Source organism: Bacillus rossius, chromosome 10 (assembly GCF_032445375.1).
Source record: "Bacillus rossius redtenbacheri isolate Brsri chromosome 10, Brsri_v3, whole genome shotgun sequence".
Lineage (NCBI taxonomy): Eukaryota > Metazoa > Arthropoda > Insecta > Phasmatodea > Bacillidae > Bacillus > Bacillus rossius.
In genome coordinates, this window is record NC_086337.1 from 48147771 (window position 1) to 48174630 (window position 26860).

Consider the following 26860-nt stretch of genomic DNA (forward strand, 5'->3'; position numbering starts at 1 on the left):
TTGCATTCATTATTCAAATAAATTTAGTATTACTTTTGAAATGTTACTAGCGCCGCATTTATTTTTACAAGCATAAAAATTTTTTTCGCACCTGCTGGGATTCGAACAGACAACCTTACAATTAGAAGATAGCGCCACTGATCGCTCACCCACGAGGCCATATTCAATAATTAATAGTTTCAGATGTTATATATACATTTATAAAAATTTTGTTCACGGTAGGGGAATATTATTATTTCGTTTTTATAACTCGATTTTATAACAAATACGCATCCCAAATACACCAAAATTATTTATGTGTTAAAATATATTTTTAAAACATTGTGCAAAAGATCCCGGTTGTAATTTGAATTATTATGTGTAATTGTAAAACACCATTGTTGGTTCAAAACGTATTTGAATATTCAACATTACTTTTAAATAACTGTACCGATTGTGCTGAAAATCGGTGGACAATCGTTAAATTACATAATATTAATAATTCAAACGACGAAAATATGATTGAAAAGTCAAATCGATGGTCGTTCCAATCGAGTGGAAGAGAGATGCCACGCATGCGTACAATGAGCAAATAGGACACATCTGTAGTGGGACATCCGTAGTGGGACACTTTTCGTGCGTGCAGCCGGCGTTCATTGATTTATTAGACGTCACGTAAAAAAATAAGTTTGTTTACAAGTTTGAAATACCACAAATTGTCAGTGTTTTGAACTGCCGATACAATTTATTCCACAACCGTTTCACCAGACAGTAGAGAAATAACTTTGAATATTTTTTGCGTGTTTTAAACACAGAATATTATTCATTTTTTATTATGCTCTCAAATTAAAAGATGTAAATTGGGTATGTATTTTGTGCAAACATAGAAAGTTGGCATATGAAAAAGCTCACAAGGTATGCTGTCTAATATTCGTTAAAAATTGAATATTCAAAGTTGAATCAAATACAAATCATAAACTATTTGTACTAGAAAATTTGCATATTCACACTGGCCTACTAGCAATGCTTAAAACCTCGTACAACATAAATGTTTATCAATGCACTACGAAGGTTGTATTTCCTTGGAATTATCACAGTCTAAAATTTTACTTAAAAAAAAAAAATTATAAGGATGCACGAGTACTCAATATTTTGAGTAGTGTTTCAATTACTCGACTTGAGCCTAATTTTAAAGATCAAATAATTGGAGTAGTTTAAAGTTTGGTCTAGGGGAATTAATAAAAACACTCATGTAACATCACTAATACAAACCTGGAGTAATATACCAGTAATTGTAAACCTTGCAAGTGATCCATTGATGCAGAACTAATTAAAAAAGTATTTGTTACAATTTAAGTACATACTTCAGCATGCGATGCTTATAATCTCCTGCCATTTCATCAGTGTTAACAATATAGATATTGATGTATACGTATTGGGCAAATTAAATGTTGTGGTACAGCTACGTCACCCACTGAGCATTAGCACAATATTATTGTATATACAACCTGAATATTCTTGCACTGGGCATAGTGTATGAGTCAATAAAATAAACTGTAATATTATTTAAAATAGCAATAAAATGTTAATGTCTGTATGAAAAATTGTTTGTATTTTAATGTTCCAAACTAACATTAAAAATTTAAAGCCTTTAACTGCAATGCAACTTGACATAATAGCTATAATTTGAAAGAGTTAAATCTATTTTTTTATTATTAATAGAACACACCGTAATTACAAGCATATAGATAGCATATTTTATGTAGAGTTCTAGTGTAAAAAAAAAATGTACTGCTACCCATATGGAAATTTTGGGTTTTAAAAGATAATATTGTATTTTATGGTTGAATATGTCGGTAAATAAATAATCTATGCTGGTTTTTAATAAATACAACTCCACGAGTAAATATAAACTGTTTAATCAAAACATCTCAGCAGTCGCGTGAAGTTCCGTGAACAGCGCAGTTATTGTACGTGTGGCGTGTCTGTCGCCCGCAAGTGACATGTCTGCTGCGCTGCAAGGATGAGGAGAGGACAATCTAAAAATAATCCCGCCAGAGGGAGAGAGCAAGAGTGTGTGTGCATGCATGTGTGTGCGTGTGCGTGAGGCCATGTGGCAGTGCTGACGGTATTCCCTCCCTCTCTCCTTTGTAAATGTCCCGTGAACTGGCACCCATCACAATTAACGTGTCCATCTTGATAGGTGTTCATGACGCAACTGTGCCCAATCTTTTATCGTTTTTGAATGAACTCTCCCACGCTTTCAACTGAACATACCGTGAAAAATTTGCAGCCATCGCTGTTGTTTATAAGAGCACCTTTTATATTCCTCCAGCCTCAGGTAAACTGCGTGCTAGTTTTTATAGTCGGAACTGACTAAGAGAGTAGCTTGTCGCATCTTCTCTCTACGAGGGAAAGGGGTGGGTAAAAAAAATTAAAATACAATGGAGAAAGGGAAACAAGGGTATACAAAATAGCAGTCTTCTCCTTTGTCTTGTTAGGAAATATGGTGATTGGGGGGGGGGGGGGGGAGGGGGCGTAACACCCTCCCGTAATAAACAGACAAAAGAAGAGTCAATATTACATGCCAATAAGCTAAGACAAGGAACACCTCACTTGTATCCACAACTCTAGTGAAGGCAGATATATGGTGCTGCGACCTATATGCAGGGGCAACCCTTAAAATGAAAATGTTAATTTTTTTCCCCCAAATTAAGAGTGCAATCCATACGAAAAGGCAACCCTGCAGGTAAATACAGATGGTTAAAAATTTTTGGTAGAAAATTTTAATAACTAAATTAAATGGAAAATTACAGTAGTGAAATTCTTTTGTACATACTGTAAGTATGGACTATAGGCTATTATGAAGTTAGCGCTATGGTAGTAATTGTAAAACCATCATGTGATAAAAGTGCAGTGTGTACTTTTGTGCTATTTCCTGGTAGTTGAGCCATTTTTTTTAATGACTACTTGACTCAAAAATACTAATTTTTTTTCACTACTCAACTCAAAATTAAAATATGGTACTGGTGCACCCTTAAAATATAGGTATTTATATAAATATATAAATAAATTAAAAACTACAAAAATATACCAAAAGAATAATGGTTCCTAAAAAAAAATAACAAGGCAATGCATAATATTTAATTTTAAAGAAATAAAGTATGTATTTCTGAAAAATGTTAACATATTTATACTGGTGGAACTCTACATAACACTTAGAAACATATTTTTTTTTTTTAAATTTATTTGAAACAAAGGAATAGTGGAAAAAAGAATAAACACAGTACACATTTATGAAGTCAAGTTTTTCAAACCCAAAATGGAATGAACATTGTGTGTTATAAAGTAAAATGTATAATCATGCCCCTGAGAGTAATAAATGGACTAAGCTGTTATCATAACAGGCTGACCTAACTCCCCAAATATGTACATTTACTAATCTTGGAAATTCACTGAATCAACAATACCTGTGGCAGAGTTCTTTTACGAGACTAGCAGTTGATATATGGAATGAATTAGTTATACAATTTATTCATATACTGGTAAGTTAGGTAGTATAAAAGTTAAGGCGCAAAATCAGAAAGTGCTTTACTTTTCCCTGTACACTTTCAAGAAATTAATAAAAATAAATATATACATAAATTTTAAAAACAATGTTAGAAAGGTTGAGTTGTGTGGCAAAATTCTTCTGCTTAAAAACATGTAATGCATTACAGGATCTTATTTTTTCAATATACCATGTAAATAAAATTTCATTACACCGTACTATGATGCACATTCACATTTGACAGAATTAAATTATCAAACATTAGTTTTGTTGTATGACTCCCAAAACTGCCAACCGATTACAGTATCTTAAACGTGCTTGCACGTAATTGGTAAACTCAGGTTAGTGACCCATCAACATTAATTGCACTTGCTAGCTCACGAGCACCACTTAGCACTTAGAACTTAAACTTATAACAGCCCACTGACTTGGGGGAACAGCAACTTCTCTCGAGTCGCTTAGAAACTCAAACGAGGAACGTAAGCAATACATTTTCCACACACACAGCTTCAAGAGAACCACCCTCCCGACGACGAAGTTCACGGGTGCCGTTTGCAAGCTAAACCGCAGGCTTGAACGGTGCCGCCCATTGCGAGGCCGACACAAATGAAGTATCGCACAACAGAAACAAGGATACAGTAACTTCCACAAGAAAAAAAAAAACCTCGTTACTCTGGTTATTTGTGAACCAAGTTATAAAAATAACCTCTACACAATAGTTGACGTTCTCGCGCGGCTGCGATGGCGAGACAGGCGGGACGGGACTGTTGCAGGGAGGCAGCTGCATTATGGGGCCGAGAGCACGCCCTTGATCTCGGACAGGATGCTGTTGAGGAGCGGCTCGCTGTTGCTCTTCCCCTCCACCGACAGCTGTCCCGCAGACTGCTGCCAATAAACATACCATCACCGTAATTGCATGCGTTTCTGCACCGAACCCAGTTGCATGCTACCTCATCTCATCACAAGCAAACAAACATTCACCACACCGTGGTTTTGTATTTTCAAGGATTTTTTTAAGAACTATTTTAAGGCTCAAAAGTTAAATTTCAAACACATTATCATATTGAAACAGGAAATATGAGTTAAGCATATGTAGAATTTTAGTTGAAATCACTTATCTAACATTCTAGTCAATATACACTTAGGTATCTAACATAAGGCATTCAAGTCGATAAATAACTCAATATACTGTTAAAAAAAACTATAATATATTAATTAAGGGTATTAATTAAGGGTATTGTTTAGTTTTGTTTTAATTGTTCTGGAATCGATCACTTGGCGTTAATTCGTACGTTTTGTGTTCTAGAGCGAACTTGCATCAGCAGTTCGTCTCCACGAGAACCCGACTTGTTTAAGTGTTGTGTCAGTTTGAGAATCAATGCAATTCCTTTTGGTGTTATTAAGTTTGTCAATAAATTGTCATTGGATCAAATTTAACTTGGCAACTAATTTCATAACCACCCGCAAACGTCCCTTTTCTTCCTTGTTAGGGTTTTCCTATGTCCTTAGTAAAACCCGTGACAACATCACTACTTAAAATGTATATCGGTCTACAATTACCAGCACGCAGGTACTCGTATTACTGAGACTACTTTTACTTGTTCCGTTTCATTGCCGATGAACCGAAAGCCACCAGCAGCGTAAGGGAGCGAACCTTGACGAGCAGGCAGACGTGGTGGTCCCGCAGGGAGCGGCTGTACAGGGACGCCGTGCAGTCCTGCTGCTCCACCAGCACGAGGCGACACTGCAGGCAGACGCGGGCCAGCAGACGCGAGAAGCCCCCCTCCCCCTCGGCCGCCGCGCCCAGCTGCAGCGAGGAGCGGCACGCCAGCTGCCCGCCGGCCAGCAGCTCCGCCACGGTGTCCCTCTGGGGCAGCCGCCCCACCAGGAAGCTCGACACCGCCAGCGGCAGCCAGAAGTCCAGCTTCTCGTGGGTCGACACCCCGTCGCACGTCTGCAACCAACCGGCCTCCGTCTCCGTCAGTCCGCGGGTCGCGCCCTGAACAGCGGCAGGCTGTTTCCCTCTCAACACTTACTGTGCCGTTATAATCCTATCAGGTAATAAAAATCATCTGTCCCACTCCAAAATCATTATCAATTTTTTTGTGTCTGTTACTCAAATTTTTTTCTGTTTGGTCCACACTGTGTTTATTTGTCTAATTTGAGTCCTGTAACTTCTGCCATACACGAAAAGTAGATATTTTTTCTGTTTTTCTATACTTGGTTCAGTTTATAATTTAGGCACACCATTAAAAATCGCTTGAGAATAATGTAAATATTTGTTTACAAGAGTTTAAGTAAGTTAAAATATAATAAAAACTAATTCTGCAGTAGCCACACACCAAAGCAATTGCAAGTTATGTATTATAATAGGTAAGGGATGTAACCACCAAGTTAACAGAGGTCTATTAAAAAAAAGTATATTAACACATGATATGTTGGTCGAGTTATAAATGATGTAGGGCTGCAACAGTAGTACACGTGGCTTAAAGTGCCTGCGCGTGTGTATGTTGGTCACGGCAGTAGACCACATCGTTTTATGTCTACTGTATTTTCATCCGGACAAGGTTTAGCTGTTATGCTTTTCCTGATGCTGGGATCACATTTAAGAGTCTCGGTGCTGATTAATTTGCTAAGAACCAGCGGAAACGAGAACCTGGAACGTCACATCACTACTTAAAACGTGTATTGGTCTACAATTACCAGCACGCGGGTACTTGTATTACTGACTATTTTTATTTGTTCGTTTCATTGCCAACAGGCTCTAAGTTAAACCAACATGTAGTGTGGTTATTGTTCTGAGTCACTTGAACCAGATTACATAAATATGTTAAATTCAGGATGAAACAATGAAAAGACAAAATTTAAATATTGTTGGCTTCTATGGTTCACCTGAAGCTGCATGTAAAATCATCGATCAGTTTGGCAAATTCTAAACATTTTTTTCAGGTACCTATATCATGTTCAATACTTAATTATTTCATTTTTAATAATAATGAAATGGCAGGAGAATACTATAAGTGTTGCATGCTGAAGTATTTAAATTGTAACAAACACCTTTTTAATCAGTTCTACATCAAATAATCACGTTTCCTACTGAACTGCATTGAAAGAACTTCACAATTACTAGGCATACTATAATCCTTGTATATCCCAGGTCTGTATTGCTGAGGTTACGCGAATGTCTTATTATTTCCCAAGACCAAATGGTTAACTACAAGAATTTTTTGAGTTTAAAAATTAGGGTTGAGTCGAGTACTTGGAACTCGACTCAACTCGGAAATTTCAAGTACTTGTGCACCCCTAATTAATACTTTAGTAAAAATGATGGTCAAGTAAATACAAGAATTCGTAAATCCAGGGTATATGCCAAACTGAGGTGGTACTGTAGATTGGCGTGCACACGAGGTTCTCTCTGCTGATCGCTCACCTCGACCATGTCTGCTGATCGCTCACCTCGACCATGTAGGTGAGCGTGCCGCGCAGCTTCTGCGGGAAGGTCACGTCGAGGACCTGGAAGGCGAACTGCGCCTCGCTGGACGCCCGCGGGGCCAGGTGGAAGGGCAGCTTCACGCCGCACTCGCTGTCGCTGCCCTGCAACGCACCGTCGTGGCCCAGCTCTCCTCGACGACTCTCCGCGTTCCACAAGCGAGATGCAACACAGTTACACTGGAGTTTCAAAAACACCACTACTAAATTTTAGGGCTGGGCCGATCACTAAATTTGCTGATCATTCTGATACCGATCATTTGCGCCGATGACCGGCGCCGATCATTGCCGATCAGACAAATTAAGAATATTATATTGCTTGTTTGATGTTAATAATAAAAATCTAAAAATCAACACAATAATCTATGGCTGTGGTTTCGTAAGCGCAATAGAAGTAAGTTAAAATTAGTATTATTTCATAAATGTTTTTATTGTGAATTATTAAAAACTCCGTAAAATAATGGTTAGGCAAGTTTTAAAAATACCCATATTCAAATTAATACTGTAAATTCGTGTTTTTGTTGATATCCCTGATTGTAGGCCTACCTTATTTAGTTATTTTGTAAGTAAATTTGAAAGGTACAACTTTGCATTTTTAAGCTTAATTCAGTATTTATTAATTTTGATTTAGTATGTAATGATCGGCGTTTGGTGATCGGTAAATAAATTGCAGATCGGTACCGATGCCAATGTGTTAAAATTGGCCGATTATTGTGATCAGTGATCGGTGTCGGCCCAGCCCTAGTAAATTTAATTAGTGGTTATAACATAAGCTTTGAGTGAAAAAAGAGAATACCAGGAAGAAAAAAAGGGGGTTTAGCTAGTAAGAATAAAAAAAAATCTATGATTCTTAAAATTAGGCCTGTGCAAATAATGAGTTTTCTAGTTTGAATCAAATTCCAATAATAAGAATATTGAATTTGAATAGCCAAAGTTTGAGAAAAATATATTTTTAAAAATTCTCATAGTTTAAGTCATATTTAAAAAAAAAAAAAAAAAAAAAAAAAAAATAGTTTTACATGGTTCCGTGCGGTATGATTTACATAGTCAAAAAATGACGATACAACGTTAAAAAACTGTCATACCTTTGAAGGTTTCGTATTATCTCATACTCATAACTGAGAGGTTCCACTGAATTTTCACATTCGTATTTATAGAAAATCATCTTTAGAAGTAGATTTGTATTACCGTATTGGCCCGAATATAAGGCGACCCCGAATATAAGGCGACCTGCAGTTTCAGGAGGCCAAACAAATGTAAAAATAATTTTTGGTAGAAATTAATGTGAAAATTCATTAGACATACATTTTGTGTTGATAAATCGTTTTTGCATTTATGTATAACAATTAATTTATATTTATCACATTACTTATTTAAAATAAGTTTGAATGGCCTACCCTAAAAGTCAAAAGAAAACAATTAGAAAATATTTACATTTTTAAGTATTACATTAGAAATTTTTTCGTATGTTTACTCTAATGAAGCTGCATAATTGTCATCTTCAGAGCTGTTTATTTGTCTAGAGCTCGTTCCCCGCCGTTCCACCGATGTGTGATTGTGTGATTGTTCATTTTTCACAGTTTACTGTATCTACGAATTTAAAATTTTTACAATGGCTATTAATCACTCTTAAAATACAGCATTTAACTTTCCGTTTGACTTAAGCTACGTATTACCACAGAACAAGGCGTATTACTATTTAGTAGTGTGTTAAACGTAAAAAAAGCAAACAAAGAATGCATCTTGCCGGAACAAAACAAGTGGCTAGCAGACATGATGAAGCATACGGCCATGAATAACTCGGTTACGTGACCGCGTATATTTGTCCATATTACTCTCTGACAGAGAGAGTCTGTTCTATGAATTTGAAAGAATAATCTATTATAATTATGAAAGGTTTTTACATAAATAAAGAGTGTATTATTAAAATAGCTTTTGAAGCAACGTACCAAATTCCTGTTAATATGGCGTCTTCGTGCGTGTTCGGCAATGTTCGTTTTACAACAAAGAAATATTGTGGAAAGACAGTTGGCAGCCGTGAATTTCCAAACATTACATCTGAAATGTTTGTAAACGTAAAAATCGTTCTGAAAATAACTTTGATATTTTAGTACAAATATTTCCGTTAAAAATCTGAAGATAAATTACCGTAAATGTTAACACGCGATTGTACACAAAGTACAAATATGAATTGTGAAATAAAAGGTTGCCATTTTGAGATGCTTCAACATTCACGTTTTTACTCAAGAACAAATATTTTAATTTTCAACTTCAAACAATTGTGAATTACTGCAATATTAGGTGGATTTATCGTTTTTCCCCGTGTGAGGTAACAAAGTTTTAATATAAAAAATTGTGAACGTTTTGTTAAACAATGTTTCTACTGTAGCTTTCAGCTTGGAACTAATGTTTGCGGTTCTGACGTCTTGGGTGCGAAAATAAGGCGACTTCCAATTTTTGCATCTTTCGTTTATGTAAAAATGGTCGCCTTATATTCGGACCAATACGGTAGTATTTACAAATATGTCCATCACAGATTTTGTAGTTCCAAAGATTTTCCTTCCACTCATATTCATTCCAGGATTGCACACATGCATTATGGGCTGTTCAGTGATGCCACTCACCCCTCGGACGAGCTTCACCGTCGGAGTGTCAGACACCATGAAGTCCAGCTCCTTCACCAGCGAAGTGCTCAGGTTGGAGATGTAGACGGATATCACAATCTGATCTGTTTCCAGGGGCAGCAACCTGGGCTCGAACATCTGGTCAACAGAGAAAAGTCTTTCGCGAGGTTGTGCGCACATCCAGCTTAACATATCGCGCAGGGTTTAAAGTTCCCAAGATCTCAGTTTGTACAAACTTCAAACAAAAAATATAACAATACTTAAAAGGTTAGTATATGTAGTTACGGGTACACAAAAAAAAAAAAAAAAAGAAAAATTACAGACTTTTGAAAATATCTGTGATTGACTTATCACTAATTTTCAATGGTTGAATCAGCTTCTTTAAAGCAACAAGGGCAATACACACACATACTTAAATCAAAAAGATAAAAATAGAGACACTAACAGTTTCATATACATAGTCAAAAATAAACACACACGAAAAAAAAAAACTGCAGACTTTTGAAAATACATACATATTAGTGATTGGCTAATTGCTAAGATTCAATAGTTGAACCATCTTCTTTAAGGCAGGTGAATTTTCTTTATCAAGAAATAAAAAAAAAAATGTTAAGGCATAAAAACTTTTGAAACCAAAATGGCTTCTTTCGGTTTCCACCCCTTGAATGTGAGGTGGTCTTAGTTTTCACCACGTGTAGATAAAACAAAACTGACTGGACTGATCGCGACGGGGACGGACGGACGGCGTTGCCCTCACCAGCTCCAGCGTCTTGTCCCCGGCCAGCCGCGCGTACGTGGCCGCCGCGCTGGGCTGCGAGGGGCCCCCGGGGGCGGGCGTCCCGTCCAGCAGTCCCTCGCCGATCACCTCCTTGGAAGGCGTGGATATGCCGGCCGCCTCCTCGTAGCCGTCCTTGGCCGCCGCCTCCACCTGCTTCCTCTTCTCCCGCTCCTTCTCCTTCTTCTGCTTCTTCTCCTCTGCACGCACACGCACACACGCACACACGCATCACTCGGACCTGTGCCGATGTTAGACATTTCTCAAGTCAAAACCAGTAATTTATCATTCCAACTCAATTCAATTTAAAAAAAAAAAAAACTACTCTTTATTCTCGCCAACAGTATCAAAAAACCGGATTATCAGAGTTATTTTACAGGCTTTCGATTATCCAGGCATTGGTGGGTCCCGATCAACATGAAAATAATCAGATAATTGAGAGGTAAGAAGGTTATTAAAAAAAAGGGAGGAGGTTGTGTTTGATGCATGTGCACGCGCATGTGCATGCGTGTGTGTATGCTTGCGTGTATTAAAAACTAAAAACCCATGGTCCCTTGCAACTCATGGTACAAAACCAAGGAAGAAATCGTTCACTTGAGGCGAGTAGTTACAACACTACATCCAGTTGATACAGAACTGAGACTTTATATCACTTTTATAGCCTCAATAAATGTGGGGAAAAAAATTGCTGTTAAGTAGGCGTCTGCGAGCAGAAGATTTTCACTTCGAGTCGAGCTCGAGCGAGTTTGCTAAAATACTCGCGAGTATCGAGTCGAGTTCGAGTTTTTTTTTTAAGTTTATTGCACATAAATTTACTGTGATGGAGTAATAAAATGTGAGAACTTTTGAGAAAAATATGGAAATAAAAAAAGAAACCATTATCATTGTTAGCCTACTAAATTAAAAAATTCGATATTCCTAAAGTATTTGGAATTTCTTATCTCCGCCGGTTGATTTGAAAAGAGGAAGTGAAAGAGCATAGAATAAAAGTATTTTCAGATTTTTAGCATTTTTTTTTCGCATATACCGTTACTCTACATATTTACCAAATTGTTTAACCTCAAAATTAGTGTCAAATATCTGTAACTTGTCATTAAGTTTAATCAATTTAAAGTAATAAAAATAGAAGCATTTTACTTAATTCAATTTACACTTGCAAAAAAAACTTACGCACAATAAACCTACATGGAAATTAAAGTCTTTTTCAATGTCCTGTAGTCTGAAATATGTTTACTCATGTCATCAAATGTAGAGCTGTACTGAAGAAGCTGATTTTGCCAATATTTAGTTGAATCGGCATTTCTGCCAACTTCCAATACTCTTGTTAATTTTCGACCGATATTACTGAAAAACGAAAGAGACTGCCATAACCTAAAAATCCACGAGTACCCTTTTCACTTTTCGTAATAGTACTACATTCTTTCAGATCACATTATTTCTTAGCAACATGTGCCAACCGTACATATCAAGATTTAACATCCTTTTTTTTTCAATAATGTTCTTTAATTTTAATATGTCCTAAATAAATACATTACCATCACGGTAAATACACATCTCGGTTATTACGGCAACTATAGTGCAAATGTGGTAACTATCATGCTTCTGCAGTAGTTATGGTATCTACAAAGAATCTTTAGTTCTTTTTATGGTAATTATCTTAAGATAACTATTGGAATTGTACTGTAGTTATGGTACATCATCCATATTTCTTCGTAAGTTGTTGTTCATTTGTATTTTCTTCATATTTATATTTACGTGCGCCATTACTGGCAGGAATTTTCATAAAAATGTTAAACGGGACTTTATATCACACATTTAATGGTGTAAATGATGAGACCCCGGACAATTTAAATGCTTTTTACAGTAAAATGCGGGAAATGTTTCCACATAAGGCGGGAAATACTTCCGCATAAAGGAGGAAAGTGATACATTAATGCTATGCGGAAAATTATAGAAGTAAAAAAAATTAATCACGGAAATTCGTAAATCCCGGGTACGTAAAAATGATGTGTTCATGTATACGGTCGATCATGTTACATTATAAAGTAAAGGATAATAGTGTTGTAAGACTTTTATTCCGATATAATGAGAGTTTTTTTTCTATAGGTACAGTGCAAGAAAAGCTCGCTCGAATTTCGAGTTGTTGAAAAGCCACGAGCTCGAGTTCGAGTATTACTAAAAAACTCGACTCGAAACTCGAATTTCGAGTACTCGCAGGTGTCTACTGTTAAGTAGGACTGACAAAAATTTGAACTTCTGACTTGGTGAAAAGAGTCACCTGACCACTACACCACAGGCCACTTTATATTTAAACTTCAAACATTTTTTTTATCTGTATTCATAACTATATGAAATTTCTCAACGCTCAAAAACTACTGTGATTAATTGCATAATTGTCACACATTTTACACTAAAACCAAGTTTCAAAAGTAAAGGTGCGATTTTTATGCGAAAAAAGCAACTTTTTTTAGGTAAAGTTAGTCATAAAAACAAAACCTATTAATGAAATGTACGTTTATTTAAAAAGTAGATTATACAAAAGCACACCAAACCATTTAAATTTGTAAGTCATGCAACAAAAAACATATTTTATTCTACTTTAAATATAAAAACGAAAACCGTGACATGAATGTGAGCCTGAACTAAAGCATAACTATCATCATCATAGTACACACCATGTAAAAGTGCAGGCTATTAAACTCGACAGAGCGTTTGCATTGCATGCAATCGGCAAGATGTCGATATTCGACTACGTGCACACACTCTACTGGGAATCAACATAACCAAACATGAATGAAGCCAAACAGCGCTGGATAAATTTATGTAAGTGGTACACAGAGGCGACGAAGATGAACAGACCAAGGTTATAATGTTTGAAAAGAAAATTTACACTTCAGACAACTTCGTATTTATGTTAAATAATGAAGCGGTAATATGCGAATGATAAATAGATATCAACTTCCAAATACATAATTTTATATGGGAAAAGATGTTAATGGGCAACATCTTACAAGGAAAAAATAATGTATATACTATTGAGAAAATAGTGGAACCAAACCATTTGACCATATTGTGCAGGTACATCATTAACAAATATTGTAATTGCTGTATTTTCCCATATAACTGCCAAACTGCCTGACAGCAAAGTGAAAACAGATTGCTGTTGGATGGTGTTTTGTCCTATCATATTTACTACCTACCCAAAGCACTCGGAATCTAACAGTGGGACCAAAAAAATCATGCGACGTTTATGCGAGAATATTTGTTTTACAAATTTTGATGCCCTAAAATAACGGTACCACAATAATGCATGTGCGATTATTATGCGATAAAACACGGTTAACTATTCAAATATTCCTAGGAGCCACAATTAGTAAGCAAATGAGATGCTGTAAATGGTTCCCGAGATTACAAATTCAGCTCAGATTTCAAATGGTGATGACGGTAAACTTTGTAATACGAAGACAGAAAAGTTAAAACCATTACTTCCTTGTATTTTCTGTATCAAGTATGTATTGACCTAGCACGACGTCGCGACATGGAAGATGGGGCTGGGCTGCAAGAACGCGGATAATAGGAGCGCGCTCTTCGCTTCCGTGAATGTGGGTCGACTTACTGTCTTTGGACTTCTTCTTGTCCTTCTTGCTCTTCTTGACGGCGGCGGCATCGTCGTCATCGTTCGCGGCGATCTCGGCCCCGACTGCGCTCGGACGCTCTCCGTCCGACGTCACTTCCTGGTACTCCGACTGGTCTTGGCACAGCCACAAGTCTATGTCCTCGGCCTGTAACAAGAGCATTCTGCGTCACCACAACTTGGGTCCAGCAGCAACACTACGCCACCAGCTACCGTTTGCTCATGTTTAAATTTTGCGAAGAATCTAAACCTTTTCAAAACAAACAGCTATAAAACTAAAAATTTAGTTGAAACAATGAAACCAAATAGGTAGTAATAATTGTGTATAAAACTTTAATTTAACAAAATGTCACATTAAGATGGTGCAAAAAAAAAATTAACATCTACAAATAAAAATGTATTTTTATTTTATTTTACTCAAACTTGTCTGTACTAGATTACATCAAATAACATCACATGTTTAGACTGGGACTCAATACTACCTATAACTATGGACAAGATTTTATGGTGAATTGCAATAAAACCGGAAAAAAACACACCAAAACACCGCAAAACCGCGAAAAGAAAGTTGAATTAAGTAATTCTTTTAAATTAAAAAAAAAAAATCTAACTTAATCCAAATCATAAAGTAATCTTTCAATGTTTGAAATTCAAGGAATGTAATTTTCTTCTGACAAAAAAATTGTTCCAAAGTACATGGATAAGAAAAATTAATTTAAATTTTTTTATTGTATAGCTCTTAGTGAATCACTTTTAAAATAAAAAAGTTTGTTAATTTATTTCTATTGTTCTGAATTTATCTGTTTTAGACCAATTAATTACAAATTAGTTTATATTAAAAATGCAGCATATAAATTTTACCACTTTTTGGTGGAGAAAGTATTACAAAACAGCTTTTATAAAAATAAAAAAAATTAACACTGACACTATAAACGAAATTGGACTGAAAATAAAACCATAAAATCTTGTCTCTACCTATAACACAGAGCCTCAAAGTGTATCAAAGTACTGTATTCACCCAAATAAACCACATACAGTTTTTGTTAAATGTGTGTTGTAAAAGAGCACTGCTTATTTAAAACTTGTTGTTGTTGTAGTGTGTTTTTTTTTTTTTTTTTTTTTTAATGGTGGATTACAAGAAACATTTATTTGAGAGGTGAAAATAGATTGAATGTGCTACTTCAGCATTTTCCCAATTTATTTAGTTGATAATCTTTGTAACATAGCATTTAGTTTGGTCATTTTTGTCAGAGACGTTAGAGGTACTTCAAAAAATTCATAAAAATTCTTTATTGTCTGTATTTGAAAATAGAGACCTAGTATTTACATAAAGGATTTCTCTGGGAAGATTGCTACATTTACATACTAGAACTTGATATTTTTAGAATAAAATGTGTTGAAAGAAATAAATTGGCAGATGTTAGTACCGGAAATGCTATATATATTTTACAGATATTCTTAAAACAAGGCCTGTGCAAATATCAGTTTTCTAGTTTGAAGCATTCCAACACGAATATTGAATTTGAATAGCCAAAGTTTGAGAAAAAATATTTTTAAAAATTCTTACATAGCGCCCACCTGCATGCAAGGCTAGTTTGTCATTTTTATTATTTTTTTGTATGAAGTGTATTTTTGCCAGTTTTTTTTTTTGTTTGCCCGCCTCAAAGTTTTCCAATTGATGGTGGGCATATAACAATGATAAATAAATACATAACATGTTACACAATTTAACTTTATGCAAAACATGAGGCAGCTGTTATCACAAGTCCATTCAACAAATTAACAGTTCAATTTCTCTATTATCAATCAAATTAAAGAATAGCTTCAGAGAGTAGGTACTTTACAGTATCGTTCCTAGTTTTGTTTTCAAAAGTTTGGTAAGCAGCTTATTCTTAACAAAAAAAAATTTTTTTTTTTTTACAATCAAAATATTAAGGGCACGAGGCTTATTCGAGTGCGCTGCTTATTCCGGTCAATTCCGTAAGTGTAGCCAAACCTTCTTCTGAGCCTCCTCCCGCTGCTGCTGCTTGTGAGCATGCTTGCGATGTTCCTTGCTCTTCTTGTCCTTCTGCTTGTGCTTCTTGGACTGCTTCTTCTCCAGGGGCACAGCCTCCGGCACTCTGTGGGCCGGCACGGGCAGCTTCTCTTCATCCCTCAGGGGCCTGCGAGACGGCAAACAACCCTCTGTGTGAGGTCACCACCGACCTTGAATCCTACACACAACAAGCCCTGAGCTTGCGAACCCTTGAGTGAAATGTTCACAAAAATTTTCATCTTTTGAAAATTCCACGTATTAATACTTCTTCTTCTTCTGGACAAATAAGAGAAAAAAAAAAGGAAAAAAAAAAAGTAGAATATAAGTAAGAACGGAATGAAGAAGAGAAATAAAACTCAAACACCCAACCAAATTATCCACAGACCTGCCAACATTCAAATTTAAAAAATCATGAGGTCCTCGATAAAAACTTTCAGGCCCATAAATACAGGTTAGTAGAGCTGGGCCGATGCCGATCCCCGATCGTAATAATCGGCCGATTTTGTTAATTTTGCCGATCATAATGATCGGCAAAACGTAGCCGATTATTTTAGCCGATCATTGGTCTCCTACTGCAAACTTATAACATTGAAAAATTACCTACACCTAACAACTTTCCATGTTTGTTTACGGTACTTTTCGGGAAGAAAATTGCATTATTCATCAAAAATAGTATGATTTAATAATTTAAAACTAACCACACACGAAAAAAGTATACCAATAAAGTAAACAAATACCGTAAGTTTTATAAACATTGAACAGTTACATACCTACGTATCAATTTTCACGTATATTTACGGTACTTTCGGTAAAATAATTTTCCATTACACTATTTGCAAAGTTATTTATCATTTACGAACCTAAAACTATGTATTTGTTTACCATTTACGGTTAATATTACCGGAATGGCGAATGGCGACTGTTGTTTAGGTTGGTTATGTGACGCCAGAGATTAAAGTGACGCGCGTCGCGCGACGGAATTTGTACGGATTAATGGCGCTAGTAGTCTCGTGGTTAGTAAACAACTACTCTTCGGGAATTCATCTATTTAGTTTTTTATCGCTAAATATGGCCTATTGAAAGTTTTGTTTAGCGAAATTAATATTCTTATACTGTTTAGCGGGAAATAGAGCTTAACTTTCTTTTGTATAAAAACCTGGTTGATGAAGAGTTTTGTTTCCCACCGTAGATCCTCGTTAATCCGTGACGCGCTAATACGGGAATCGGATAATCCGGGACGATTTAAAAGTGCAGAAAAAAAGAGAAGCTAAAGTTGTCAGCGCTTAAAATTAACGTCACGCGGGCCGGCGGCCGGCAAACACTACAAGCCATCGCGTGAGCCGCCCAACTCTGCAACGCTGTTTGTACCGACTCTTTGTGTCGCCCCCCCACCCCTTTCAGCTGTCACATTTGTCACTCTTTAAACTTGAGGGGGATGTCCTGACTTCTGCTTCCCGTCTCCCCTTTGTTTGAATGTTGTTTCACGTGCTGCTGTGTTACTTTCCGCCCGCCAACGCACGGCAGGTGCCTGGCGAGTGACGTGTCTGGCTGGCATTCGGCTGGTCGAAGGGGTGGAGGGGGGTGGGGAGCTACCCAAAATTTATGTGTACAAGGTCAGCACGATCTTATCTTTCTCTCTTCGGCTGTTGTAAATGACCGTGAACTATTGGCTAGGCAGTGCCGTATTTTTTTAAGCCGAGACAACAATTCGAAGGCGGCCCTTACCGTTAACCGATTGTCCGGGTTTATTTATTTATTTATTTTACAGAATTTCAATTATCCGGGCATCGGCGGGTCCCAATGAACACGAATAATGGGGAGTTTACTATTTTTATCCATGTGCTGCCAAGGTGCAGTAAGCCTCGGGAGATGTTACGTCACATGACCTTGGCCTTAACCCAGCTGCACGCTGGTGTCTGAGAAGCTTGACAAGACCTTCCGGGCTCACCTGTATAATCGCTAGTCCGTGAAATTTATGATGTCGTGATTTTTAAGTAATCATGTCAATGAAAAGTAGTTTTGTCTGGGAATATTTCATCGTTTATAGTGATCCGTCAAAAGCAACGTGTAATCAGAGGTACTTGAAAGGCTCTAATCGGCTCAGAAGATCGGCAAGATCGGCAGCAGATGATCGGCATCGGCATGATCGGCAAAATAGGTGATCGGCCCAGCTCTACAGGTTAGATATAAAAAACAACAAATGAGAATCTTTAAATTTAAGTGACATACCTGTAGGTACATGTGTTACATGGTCTCTGCTTCAAAATTTATTTCAACAAATTATAGGTTGCAGATTTAATTTAGTTGAACATAATTTAGCGCTGTCGTGCAGTGATCATGCAGGGCCGCAACTAAAAAAGATGTAAAATAACATTCTGCTCGTGTAACACTATTATCACTGTTCACAGCAAAATTAATTTTTTTATTGGAAGCAATACACTTCACGTGTTAGTTGTGTTTTTTTGTAGCGACATGTTTCACAATATCTCCTCTTCCACTATGCGAGATAGAAAAATCAGCACGGCACACGCTACAAAACGCAAAATTGCTTCCTTTACGTGACTCGAGTATTGATGGAAACTCGTTACTGTAAGCTATCGTAAAAACTTGTTTTGTAACTTTTACAAAAAAAAAAAACAGTGAGGAAACACCATTTTGGCGTGAGGGCGTGAGATGGACCTTAAAATTGTGAGCCTCACACCAAAATCATGAGAGTTGGCAGGTCTGTATCCGCTATTAAATACCTGGACTTTCAAGAGACTGCACATGTCACTCACTCGTCTAGGTTGATGTCGAGGGCCTTGTGGGGGTCGTCGACGGAGCGAAGGTCGTCGTCCTCGCCCTCCGAGGGCTGGGCCCCCTCCGGCATCTCTCCGATGTCCGTGTTGACCACGGTAGCCATGTCCACGCTAGGCTCCATCTCCTCCTCGTCCTCTTCGCTCGACGCAACCTTGCCTGCGCAACCACAAACCACGTCGCATGTCACCTCGCTTGTCGTAATCCACTACGAGGGAAAGTCAAATTTCTTTAATAAAAAAATCGCAAAAATTTAAAAAAAAAATTGCACATGATGTGTAATACAAATAACCTTACTTAGTAGCGACAAGAAGTTAATATACTGCGTTCCATTATTTTTCACGAAATACAACGGAATCACGACGTTTTATGTGAAATTAACTTTTTTTTTGCGGGAAAAAAAAAAAGGTTGAATCATTCGGAAACATGCACAAAACAAAGTTTACAATACAAAACGGTTATTGTGGGATGCCATCTTGATATTTTGTTTATCCGCGACACACAGAGTAAAGAGTGGCGCTAAACATCATAACTTTAGCCACTTGCGGACAAATTGTAATCATACGGAACACTAATTTTTTGTTTGCATTTATAACGACAATACAATGCAAAACGTTTACCTTTCTTGCCCCGTTTCTTCTTCTTGACTTTCTTGTGCTTCTTGTTGGACTCAGAGTTATAGTATTTGTCAGATGAGGCAAGACCTGCCACAAACCAGAAAGCCATGAGACAGCTGCAGCTAGAGAACCAAATTTTTAAAAAAACTATTAAGATTTAAACAATCACGTTAAAAAAATTGCTCCGAAAAATAAATTCCAACTTCACTATGCAGCTACGTAACTACGGCTGGACCTATCAAATTCTCAAATACCACCAAATCTTTAATATTCAAAAGATTTTGTATCTGAGGAAAAAAGATATGTACAACACTGAAAATTCTGAAGTCTTATTGTGTTTGACAGGATTTTTTGTAATTTTATTTGCTAAAATTGTAAATAAAGATATGATAGGTATTGATTCAGGAAACTTATTTAGTTGTTGAAACAAACAATTAAAGGGTAGAATTTTTTAACACCATAGTTAATATCTTAAAATTTATTGTAAATAATTTTAGCTTTTACCCTTGGGACCTAGATTCCAATTCGAGGGAGGCACTTTTTGCGTTCAAATTCGAGATTCGGATGCTAGAAAATTGGGATACGACCCATAACAAATGTGAAATAATGTAAAGTTTAATTTCTGTAATATATTTAAACTTCTTAACATCCTTGAACATACGAAAAATTGGAAATTTTTTACTTTGACATCTTAACGTGCAAAAAATGTGCAACAGATAATTTTTTATGTCATTGAAGTTAAGTCACTTGTTAAGTCTACAAGTTTAACACTGTTTTACATGAATGAGTTAAAAAGATAATACACGCCTTTAACCACCAGGAATTGGTACAGGACAGTGAGGTATCCAGACCTGGTATCTTGAGGGCCACGGGCAGATCGATCTCCGCCACGGGTATGTCTGCGTAATCGTCCAGACCGTTGCTGTTGAATCCGGAGCCGGACTTGTTGTTCTGGTAGGACTTGAGGTAGTGCGGGTTGTTGGCCTGCTCGAGCTTGCGCGCCTCTCGCCGCTGCGACAAACCCACCGCCGCCATCACTCTTCACGCCAGGCAGAGGGGAGACAATAAACCACTCGTGAGGCGGACACACCCACTGCCAACATCACTCTTCAGCCAGGTGGAGGGGAGACAAAAGGCCACTCGTGAGGTGGACACACCCACCACCGACATCACTCTTTACGCCAGGCGGAGGGGAGACAAATGATAACTCGTGAGGTGGACACACATTTAACTTTGAGCATGCCTATTCCACACAAGGAAGTCAGATATTTCCCACAATCAGTAAAGAAAAAAATGTATGGTTTCATTTATACGCCAATTTAATTTTTGAAACTGGTGATCTCATTGTTACTTGTTTTTAATTTTTAAAAATTCTTTCAATTCATAAATGAGTATTATATTAAAAATACATGAAACTGAAATATTTTTTAAACCTTATTTCAGCAAAATAATGAAATTTACACTATTTCATGATGCACTGTTACCATGAAATAAATTGTAATAAGCATGTCTTAAGTTAAATCATAGAATAAAGTAGCAATTAACCAAACCTTATTTCAAATCATAAGAAAAGTAATCTTTCAATGTTTGAAATTCAAAGACTTGTTATTATTTCTGAACAAAAATTCTGCCAAAGTTCATGGGTCAGAAAAATTCATTTCATTTGCTTTGTTAAGCACATCTTACTAAATGACTTTAAAACCACAAAGGCTCAGTAATTTAATTTTATTGTTCTGACTGTACCTGTTTAAAACCAACTTAACACAAATTATTTTATTGTAAAAATGCAGCATAAAATTTTACCACTATGTTGGGTGAGTAAGTACAAAACTGCTTTATAAAAAATAACAACAACACCGAAATCTTATATTTTAAAAACAAAAATGGAATAAAAATAAAACCATAAAATTTTGTCTCTAGTGATCAGACATCTCAATCACACTGGCTGTCCTAAGCAAATAATCCATGATGAACTGATGCTGAACGTTTGTACTCGAGCCCAGGGCAGCAACTAGAGTCTCTGGCACCCAGGGCATGAATGGATTCATGCGCCCCCCCCCCCCCTTTTTTTTTGCACATACCACACCAATAAACCGGGAGGTCCGGGGGCCCTCCCACGGAAAAATGGTGCTATTTAAGCATTTTCCATACATACATATAACAGTTTCTGTGCTACTGTAACTTCCATTCATGAACCCACTATGTCCATAAAGTAGTCCGTATAATCACTAGACTTGTTCATTAAATATGTTGACACTTTATATTGTAAATCAAATTAGACATTCCTGGCATGCGAGTTAAAAACCTGTTTACCAGTTATCAGTTGTAGTAGGAATTACAATGCAAGCGATTTCGGCGCCCCCACAGCTTTGCGCCCGGGGCGTATGCCCCGCTTGCCCCCCCTTAGTTGCGGCCCTGCTCGAGCCTACTGATATGAATTCAAATCTGAAAGACCGAACCAGCCACCTGCTGCCACAAACCTTCTCCATTTCCTCCTCCGTGAGCTCCGGGACCTTGCGGTTGTTGGTGCCGAAGTAGCCATCTGAGATCCTGTCCGATTTGACGAAGATGTCCGCGATCTCGTTCCCGGAGTCCTGGTCTTCCTCGGTGGAGCTCTCAGATGGCGGGTCGTTGATCCATGCATCCAGATCCAGTCTGCGTGCAGACAAACAAGTGGCACACTGCGCACAGACAAGTTCAGGAACTGAAGAGCCTTCCTAACCACTAGGGTGCAGACTCAATGCTCATTACAGAATTATGAGTCGTTAATGGCAAAAATGTTTCTAGCTCATCGAAACTACGAGAAAGAGTGTCAGAGTCACACGTGAGAGCGAGTACTCGCAACCAGAATAGGATAATTAAATATGGCAGCCTGTGATCAAAGATATAGAAATTAAAAATAGTAACCTGTAAAAAAATGTTCTGCTTTAAAATAGTGGATCCAAGATGGCACTATGGGGGTCAAGGTTCAAGGTACTAATACAATGTGGCAGCCATGATGTCACTGAAATATAAAATGGCCGCGGTAGTGGAAGTGACCTGAGCTTTTCCGGTCATTACCGACCGAAACTTAACATCTCACCCTAGATGCTTCACTAGAATATAATTTATTTTTTTAAGCCTATTTGCTTAGCGTCTCATTGCCGGCAAAGTTATTAGAGATTGTAACAGCCAACTTCACAGACCAGGGATTTCAACACGTAAATCGGTTACGGCACTGTAGAAAGGAATAACGGTACTACTTGCGTGTGGTGACTTTGGTAAAAAACGTAAATCTGGACAAACAGGTTGGCCAGACGGGAATCGGACACAGGGCGTTCTGGAAAGCAAGTCGGAGACTGACCCGTCGGGCAGCTGCACCTTGCGCTGGGCCTTGGGCGCGACGGGGTTGAGCTCGCCCACGAACAGCCCCGCCAGCTCCGCCGCCAGCGCCGCGCCCTCTCCCCTCCCCGCCTGCTTCTGCAGGTATCGCACCAACTGCAGGGCCGAGCTGGCCCGCTCCTGCACCTCCAGGTCAGCGCTCGAGACGAACTGGGGCAGCCCTCCCGCCACCATCTCGCACACCTGCGGGCAACCACTCCCGACGGTCCGCCCGGCTCCCAGGTCCGGAGAGCAAGCCCTGCGACGTGACAGGGCTCCACACGTACTTAAAAAACCCAATGATCTCACCTTTCACATCACTTTAAAATAACTATCACATAGTGAAACACTGAGAAACCACTAGTATACAAGAAACAGTAGAGAAATTTTATATTAAGTTTGCACTGGGAGAGCAAGCCCTGCGACGTGACAGGGCTCGGCACGTACTTAAAAAACCCAATAATCTCACCTTTTACACCACTTAAAAATAACTATCACATAGTGAAACACTGAGAAACCACTAGTATACAAGAAACAGTAGAGAAATTTTACATTAAGTTTGCACTGGGAGAGCAAGTCCTGCGGCGACGTCACAGGGCTCGACACGAACTTAATAACCAAATAATCTCGCCTTTCACACCACTTTACAATAACTATCACATAGTGAAACACTGAGAAAACCCTATTATTAGGGACAGGTACTTTTCGCGATCGCGAATCACCGTCGTTATTTCGCGAATTTGGCCCTTTTTTTTTTTTTTTTTACGAAAATGCGAATTTTGCGATTTTCCACTGTTCCGTCGTGAATTTGGTCAAAAATTCGTTATTTTAAGCTTAAATTGGCACAAACACATATAAATTAGATATAATTCATCTTCCGTTCGTAACACCAGCGCACCAATAAAAAATAAAACACTACATAAAAATACACATTTCACCGTGCCACATTACTAGGCAAAACTAGGTAAACATTTTATTTTCTCCAACCATAACCACAAAAACCACATTCTGTGGCAATAAATCACGGCGAGGTTAACGACCACAGATGACAGTAATCCAGGACCGTTTATATTTTGCATTTTAACATTACAAGCTTCAACATTTGTTTCTCGTGCCATGAAGTTATCTAAACAAAACACGTTTCTCAATAAACGTGTTACCAACGTAGCAGTATGAGAATGCGAGAAAGAACATGAACGTTTACGAACAATCGATTGTTGTTTGATCATACAATCAAGCGTGTTCGGTAGATAAAAATGATACCGCGTTCAGAACGCGTAAATTTTGATGTCAACGAAAATTACAAGTGTTTTTTCTTCATAATTTACTTAACCATAAAATACTTTAGGCAATTTTAAACTGAAACAAACAAATTGATGGATGTATGTGATGTTTTTCTTCGGTTGTTAGGTTACTGCACATGCGTGCATTTATTATTGTTCGGTGGCTATTCGTTGCGGTAACTGAACGAAGTATGACATAAACACACTAGATAGGGCCTAAGAATTTTATTCTGATGGTCTCTATTCGACAGATAAGGCAGTTTTATTTTGTAAATACTGTAATTGCAGAGTCAATTGGGACCGTAGAGACTCAATTGGGGGACGCACCACAACGCCAAACGTACAATAACGCCGAATGCCAAATTGACCACCACGCCGGCACGCTAGAAAACTGCTGTGTACCACAACGCCAAATTACCACAATGCCGAAATACATAAAAGCCGAAAAATGTCATTCCAGGACTTCCACAAAGGTTAGATTAGGTTAGGTTTGACTAGGTTAGGTTAGACTAGGTTAGGTTAGGATAGGCTAGGTTAAGTATGGTTAGGTTATATTACGCTAGGTTAGGTAAGGTTAGGTTTGATTGTGGTATTTTGGCGTTAAGGTACATTTAAGAAACACACACAAATTTCATTCAGTTGTTATTTCATCGTTATAGTACACAGCAGTTTTCTAGCTGTCGACGTTGTGGTCAATTTTGACATTCGGCATTATTGTACATTTGGCGTTGTGGTATTTCGGCATTGTGGTAACAACCCCTCAATTGTTAAGCACATAAGCAGTGAAAAGCACAAAAAGTCACTCATTTCTTCCCCCGCTACTGTAGCACTGCAGCATACTAGTGGTGTTTGTGCGCAGCAAGCAAAGAAAAAAAAAAAAAAAAAAGGAAAACTGAAGCTCATCGTTTTGCTATGGAGACCACTGAGGTGTTCCTCAAAGCGAACATCCCACTTCATAAACTTCAGGACCCCAGTATTTTAAGCTGGATGAAGAAATATGTTGAAGTTTTGTATTTATGCCTACATCAATATCTGTAATCATGGAGTGGCTTAAATTTAGAAGCTCTCAAAACCAAACCCAATTTAAGCTAGTTGGAAATGGGCATTTTAAAACTAACCTAAGCTAAACTTACCAAATATAAAATAAGACTCACCTAACCCAACCAAACCTAAAACTAAAGAAACCTAACTTTTTGGCCTAGCATACCACCTGCGTTAGGAATATATTTTATTGACAAACCTTCCCTCTAAACCCAAAAGTTTTGACATTCTGGAAGAGTAGCTACTTTTAAGTTTGAAGGGTTTTTCACTTCTAAATATTAGTTCTAAACATTTTGACTATTCATTACTGAGTTCATTTAACTTTTTCTTAAAAAAAGGTACGCGTACATACATTTCGCCGGTTTTTTTTTCCTCACCGCTTTTGGCATTTTTTCTCACCGCTTTTGGCATTTTTGCTCACCACTTTTCACTAATTTTACTCACCGAAAAGTTCCTGTCCCTACCTATTATACAAGAAACAGTACAGAAATTTTATATTACATTTACATTTCAAGATATGAACATCTAAAATCTGGGGGAAAAAAAATTTCATACACGAAAATTTGAAATTAAAATGTATTGTACATAAAAATCAATGCAAAAGTACACAAATTTGCATGACCATTCTATTTGCTATAAGCTTTAACAGAATGTCCACACAAATCTGTAGAAAAACTTTTCAAACTTTTTCATGACTTTGTATGGTCATAATTACAAATTTCTGTGACGAATGTTGTGAAATAATTTACCTAGTTTGCAAATTTTCTGGATGAAATATAAATAATCTAGCTTCCACCATCCCTGTAGTTGTACTAGATCAAACAGATCCTTGCATAAGCCCTTTTACAGAGTATGACTATACACTTAAACACCACCTGAAAAATAGAATGTGTTATCAAGCCTGGGTGATGGTAATGGTATACCAGCCCTCAAATTACTATCACTGAGAAATTTTTATGACTTTACAGGTTTTAAAGTGACTTCTCTGACTTTCAAGAATGTGGAAACCCTGTTTAACTGATTGCAAGTGTGATATCCATGTACCTAGTTCTAAACTAGATACTGTAATTACTCACAATGCAGACACACTGAATAAGGCGAGTAACGGAAATATAAGTACCGCATAAACCCAAATAGAGGCTGAGGTTTTTATTCATAATAAAAAATTGCTCACAAAAACATAGGTCACCTGTGATTGTGCACCAAGAAAAATCCAAGTAGACTTTAAAATATAAAACAAATAAATATGCTCTATCATCTATAAAAAATAGGGATGGGATTTTCGAATCTTGGATTCGTCGAATATACCGAATCCTATGGATTCGAGGATTCGTAGGATCCGAGGTGGGATTCGAGGTGGGATTCGAGGTGGGTTTTTAAGAGTTTTAGGTAGTACTTGATAATTGTAGTGCTGGGCGAAGTTTGAAAATTTCAAACCGAACCGAACCGAACCGAACCCTTACGTTCGGTTCGGTTCGAAACCTCTTAAAATATATTCTAAATACCGAACGATCGTTTAAAAAAAAATACGTTTTTCTAATTTTCTAACCCCCATTTGAGACCATTCACAAAACAGCTCAACAAAATTCTATTACTTGTAATATTCCGACTTTTATCGCATAATCGTCGCCTCAACAGTTTCAAGCGCAGACAAAATAAAAATAAAATTATTAATCG

The 26860-nt window shown here is 37.4% G+C and overlaps 1 protein-coding gene across 3 annotated transcripts in view; it reads right to left on the bottom strand.

Annotated features, from left to right (window-relative positions):
• Nucleotides 1-3206: 3206 nt before the first annotated feature.
• LOC134536101 (AP-3 complex subunit delta-1) overlaps nt 3207-26860 on the bottom strand; it is a 63554-nt gene continuing 39900 nt past the window's right edge. For 2 of the 3 annotated variants that reach the window (XM_063375652.1, XM_063375650.1), the window contains 12 exons: nt 22843-23063; nt 21980-22154; nt 20351-20510; nt 19503-19586; nt 18864-19041; nt 16048-16213; nt 14034-14199; nt 10400-10617; nt 9643-9780; nt 6986-7123; nt 5184-5483; nt 3207-4414 (listed from right to left, as the gene is read on the bottom strand). In XM_063375652.1, coding sequence (XP_063231722.1) covers nt 4316-4414; nt 5184-5483; nt 6986-7123; nt 9643-9780; nt 10400-10617; nt 14034-14199; nt 16048-16213; nt 18864-19041; nt 19503-19586; nt 20351-20510; nt 21980-22154; nt 22843-23063 — 2043 coding nt within the window. In that variant the 3' untranslated portion in view covers nt 3207-4315. The remainder of the gene's footprint in view (nt 4415-5183; nt 5484-6985; nt 7124-9642; nt 9781-10399; nt 10618-14033; nt 14200-16047; nt 16214-18863; nt 19042-19502; nt 19587-20350; nt 20511-21979; nt 22155-22842; nt 23064-26860) is intronic. The other variant, XM_063375651.1, reaches the window with a different exon arrangement.